At 60.5% G+C, this 5,219-nt stretch overlaps 1 protein-coding gene across 1 annotated transcript; it reads left to right on the forward strand.

The window, feature by feature from the left end:
- Positions 1-1,303: 1,303 nt before the first annotated feature.
- KLHDC7A (kelch domain containing 7A) lies at positions 1,304-4,326 on the forward strand. The gene has a single exon (XM_067711656.1). The coding sequence runs from the start codon at positions 1,304-1,306 to the stop codon at positions 3,686-3,688; it is 2,385 nt and encodes a 794-aa protein (XP_067567757.1). The 3' UTR covers positions 3,689-4,326.
- Positions 4,327-5,219: the final 893 nt, after the last annotated feature.

Below are 5,219 nucleotides of genomic sequence, written 5' to 3' on the forward strand. Positions count from 1 at the left end.
ATCGGCAGACGGACTCTCAACCACTGCGCCACCAGAGAAGCCCTCAGAGTGGTTTTTATTCTCATATTTAAAAGTTAAATGCCAACATTTAGAAATCGAGAGTGATGGCATCACCACCTAGACTCTAAGTGACTCTGAAACAGTAGGACCAGGGGGTGCTGGGACCGCCCACCTGGCACCATCAGCCCCCATAGGTAGCATGAGGCTGAAACCCCTGTCCTGGCATTTGGGGACCCCAAAAAGACCTCAGTCTGGGGAGGGGCAGAATTACACCTGCGCTTCCAAAGGTCCAACTGATGACAATTATGGGAGTCATCAACCCTACGGCCTTTACACACATTAACCCATTTTGTTCTCACCACAACCTTATGAGATGCTGTTACCCCCATTTTTCAGATGAAGAAACTGAGGCACAGAGAGGTGAAATCACTTGCCTAAGGTCACACTGCTGGTACGTAGCAGAGCTGTGTGGCCTGGATCCGAAACCCACAGCGCCGGTGAGATGAGCGGCGGGTGAGTCTCCCTTGGCCTCTCACCATATGAGGTTGTCTGGTTCAGAGGGTGAGGTTGTGGCCCATGTCTGTCCCCGATCTAGGTACTAATGCCATGTGTTTTCCCCAACTCCTCACAGGAAGGCCGGTTTTCTTAGTCAACTTATCAGGCAGGGAAGGAGGGCAGAGTCACGCAGGAGCCAGTTCAGGTGGTTTGGCCACAGTCCCCAGCTCAGCCTCACCTGCTGCTGACTGCGCACCCCACCCCCAACCAAGGTCAACAGGAAGAAAACAGACCCAGGAGGTTCTCCTGCCATGCCTGCCGTGGCTCCACCTGCCCCACAAGTCACCACACCCAACCCTCCCAGCCCAGCGGATTTGCAAAAGAGAAAACAAAACACACACACAAATAATCTCCAACCCCGTGCCTTTCCTGGCATCCGGTGACTGTTTGGTCAAGAGCTCCCTCCCTCTCTGGGTACCCGCTGGACACTCCTAACCCTCTCCAGCTGCCGCTGGCTCGGGTGGCTGGCTGATCACAGGCTCAGCCCCCCGGCAGGGGCCTCCCACTCCCAGGGAAAGCAGCGAAGGATCCAAGGGGGCCGGCAGCCGAAATCTGCCAGCCCTGAGCCCCACCGGCCACCCTCTGCCAGCTCAAAGTCACCTTTGCCACAACTCCTCCGCTGGGCAGCCGGTCAGAGCCAGCCCAAGGCCCCGTCCCTCTCAGCTCGGCAGGAACCAGGAACCACTCCCCACTGGGCAATCATTAATCAGATTCTTGACATTCCTCTGCCCCAGGTCGGCTTGGGAACATGCTCCCCACAGGAGAGGGAGCAGAGGCCCAGGGCTGCCATCTGGACATGCAGCTGGCGGGCAAGGTGGTGCTGTCTGCCGCTGCCCTGCTCCTGGCGACCGCAGCCTACAGGCTGTACAAGCCAAGGCCTGCCCAGGCCCCCCTGGGGGGTGGGAACGCCAAGGCTGAGGCCAAGGACGAGGCAGAGGGCTCCAGGCAGCCTGCCATCCAGGAGGCTGTTTCCGGGGCGCCACAGTGGGGCCTGAGACGCCGGAGGGGAAGCAAGGGGGCCGGAGTATCGCTGGGCTGCAGCTGGGAGAATCCGGAGGGTCCCGGAGTCCTGGCGACAGGAGCACCTCCTGCCGACTCAGAAGCCCAAGCGACTGGGAAACCCGAGAGGAAATGTGCTGGTGAGGAACAGGGTGGGCAGTGCACGGACTCTGGCCTGGCACCTCCTCGGGGCAGTGGCCAGGAAGCCGGAACAGCTGCTGGCGGTAAGCTGCCCTGTCACGCCCATTGGTGCAGTGAACCCCAAAGCTCCCTAACTGGCCTCGCTGCAGCGGACGGCAGCGGTGTGAGCGGTGAGCTTGCCCCATGGCGGGACAGCAGATCCCAGGAGCACCTGGGGGCCGGGGAGCAGGAATCCTCCGACCGGTGCGGGGCGGCCCACACAGAAGGCAAGAGTGACATGAACAAGAGCTGGGTCTTTACGCGTGTGACAGGGGTCCACAGGGAAGAGGCTGGGGCCCTCCGGGCTGCCTCGGACATGGGCCTGGCCCTGCGTCAGCAGGAGGGAGCCACCGAGGCCTCCTATACCTTCTTGTCTGTGGCCCGGGTTCGAGTGGAGGAGAATTTCATACCGGAGAAGATGGAGGGGGCCAGGCCCAGGCTGAAGCGCAAGGTGTACGACTACTGTGTTGAATCCACCCGTCAGGCCACCTCGAGGGACAGGCTGGCCCCCAGAACAGCAGCCCTGGCGGAGGCTCCACCCCCTGTGTCAGGGCCAGGCCCCCTGGGAGTGGGGGCAGCCTCGGGAGGCCAGGCCGATGACACAGTAGGTGGAGTGGGGACAGCCGCCCCCCCTGAGCCTGTGCTGTCACCCTCCGCACAAGGCTTCAGCAGGAAGCAGAGCCTCCTTCAGATCGTGGAGAACCCGGAGCTCCAGCTGCAGCTCGAAGGCTTTGGGGACCCTGCTCCATCGTGCCCAGACCAGAGTGCCCTGCCCACCAGCCCCATATCCCAGGGTTCTCTTGGGTCCAGCTCAGCTGGAAGCAGCGGGAAGCCCCACCTGCACTCTGTGGCTGGGGCCAATTTCTTTCACCTCCCACTCAGCCCTGGATCAGCCCCAGGTGCCCACCTGGATCTGGGCAATTGTTATGAGGTGCTGGCCTTTGCCAAGAAGCAGAGCCTGGAGGCCCTGAAGGAAGCCGCCTACAAGGTGATGAGTGACAACTACCTCCAGGTCCTGCGCAACCCAGACATCTATGGGTGCCTGAGTGGGGCAGAGCGGGAGCTGATCCTCCAGAGACGGCTCCGGGGCCGCAAGCACCTGGTGGTGGCCGACATGTGCCCCCAGGAAGACTCCAGCCGCCTCTGCTGCTATGACGACAAGAGGGATGTCTGGCACCCGCTGGCCCGTCTGCCCCCTGAGGCTGTGTCCCGGGGCTGTGCCGTCTGTAGCCTCTTCAATTATCTCTTCATCGTGTCCGGTTGCCAGGGGTTTGGGCACCAGCCCTCCAACCGTGTCTTCTGCTACAACCCGCTGACGGGCATCTGGAGTGAGGTGTGCCCTCTGAACCAGGCCCGCCCTCACTGCCAGCTGGTGGCCCTGGATGGACACCTGTACGCCATCGGGGGTGAGTGTCTGAACACGGTGGAATGCTACGACCCTCGCCTGGACCGCTGGACCTTTTCCCCGCCGCTCCCCAGTGACACCTTTGCCCTGGCGCACACAGCCGCGGCGTGCGCCGGAGAGATCTTCGTCACCGGCGGCTCCCTGCGCTACCTGCTGCTCCGATTCTCCACCCAGGAGCAGCGCTGGCGGGCCGGCCCCACTGGGGGCGGCAAGGACCGCACGGCCCAGATGGTGGCGGTCAAAGGCTTTCTCTATCGCTTTGACCTCAACCGCAGCCTGGGCATCAGCGTGTACCGCTGCAGCGCCAGCACCCGCCTCTGGTACGAGTGCGCCACATATCGGACCCCTTACCCAGACACCTTCCAGTGTGCCGTGGTGGACGACCTCATCTACTGTGTGGGGCGCCAGCGTACCCTCTGCTTCCTGGCCGACTACGTCTCACCCAGGTTTGTGCCCGAGGAGCTACAGAGCTTCCCCTCCCCGCAGGGCACCCTCCTGCCCACCGTCCTGACCTTGCCCGGCCCTGATGTGCCCCAGACCAGGGTCTAGTGGCCCCTCTGCTGGGCCCCTTCTGCAAAACTAGAGGCAAAAACATCCCCTACCCATCCTCCATGGACCATTTCTGGGAGATCAGGTGGCCTGGGAATCTGGCCAGCAGGAGGTGAATTCCAGTCCTTTCTCCTCCACTGGATGGACTTCTTAGCTGCATCTTTGCCCCCGTTGGGCTGCAGAAGCCCAGTGTGGAAATGGAACTCGGGACTGGTGCTCTGAGGCCCAGGATGCCCATGTCCGCAGGGATGGCCATCACCTTGCTTGAGCTCTGAATGGGGGGCAGGTACCAGGACCCCAGCCAAGTTCAGGGGCACAGCCTTATCCCAGTCCTGGTTCCGAGGGCCAGTTGACCCCCAATGACTCCTCAAGCTGACCCTGCTGGTTCTGGGCTAGACCTCCATAAGCCGCCAGGACCTCTTCCTAAACATTGGCCACTGAGCCCCAACCTCCAATATTCCCAGGAGCACCTGGGACACACAGGTGGGGAAAATGAAGGGAGGCGGCTCCAGCAGGACCAGGAAGGGGCCCAGGAGAGCCCCAGGGGGCCCGGCCAGAGGGAGAGATGGTTGGAGAAGCAGAACAGCTGAAGTTGGAACAGCCCACGGGAGCTCTTGTCTGCAGAATAAATTGACCAAAGCCCACTTTAATGTTTCTCATTACCTGGAATTCTAGTATACTGGAAGGAGGAGAAACCTCCGTGTTCAGCATCCATTTGTAAAGGCACATCTTCCTGCAGGGTTTACTGAGAATGCAATTGATTCTGAATATGAGGTCTCAGGAGAGCGAGGAAAACATGTGATCCGAGGGCCACCGTCTGCTGGGCCCGCTGTTATATGACCACTGCACTCTCTCCCCAGATCTCAGAACCCTTCACAATACAGCTCCCCAAGCAACCCAGCCCTCACCTTGGAGCTGGGGGGGCAGCCACCACCAGTCAGCCCTTCCAGGTGGTGAGAGGTGATGGCATCCTTTGCCCTCCCTGTGCCTTGTGGTCACCTGGTCTGCCCCATCAGACAGGAGAGGACCAGGGAGGGGCAGGTCCATGATGGAGCTGGGGAGCTAGAAGGTTCTAGTGGTGCATTGGGAGACTGGGATCTCCTTTCATATCAGGTTTGGTAAATTCTCAAAGGGAAGAAACTTTCCAACCTCAGGAAGTTACCTTTCTTCCCAGAGGGAGGGGAGAGAGATTGGTCCAATCTATTACTGCAGCCCTGTTCCATCTCCAAAGGAGACACATATACAGAAAGGAGAGCAGCGATGCCCTTGGTCCCAGGCAGAAGCCAGGAAGCTGGGACCCCTTCTAAAGTGACAAGCTGCATGAGGAAAGAAGCAGAGAAGGGAGGTGCATCAGGGCAGGTCCCACAGGTGGGGAGACAGGAGTGCTCAGACTGCAGCATCCCTATCTTAAAAATGGGAAGGACCATCCATGTCCTTCTCTGCCTGGGGGATAAAGGTGAGCACTGGAGAAAGTTCTTCCCAGTTCCGCGGGGTCCCGGCAGGAGCTTGTGTTCACTGCAGCTGTTGGGGC

This window comes from Pseudorca crassidens, chromosome 2 (assembly GCF_039906515.1).
Source record: "Pseudorca crassidens isolate mPseCra1 chromosome 2, mPseCra1.hap1, whole genome shotgun sequence".
Taxonomy (NCBI): domain Eukaryota; kingdom Metazoa; phylum Chordata; class Mammalia; order Artiodactyla; family Delphinidae; genus Pseudorca; species Pseudorca crassidens.

Excerpts from the sequence above, each read along its gene's own strand:
- KLHDC7A (XM_067711656.1), top strand. The coding sequence starts at position 1,304 with ATGCTCCCCACAGGAGAGGGAGCAGAGGCCCAGGGCTGCCATCTGGAC.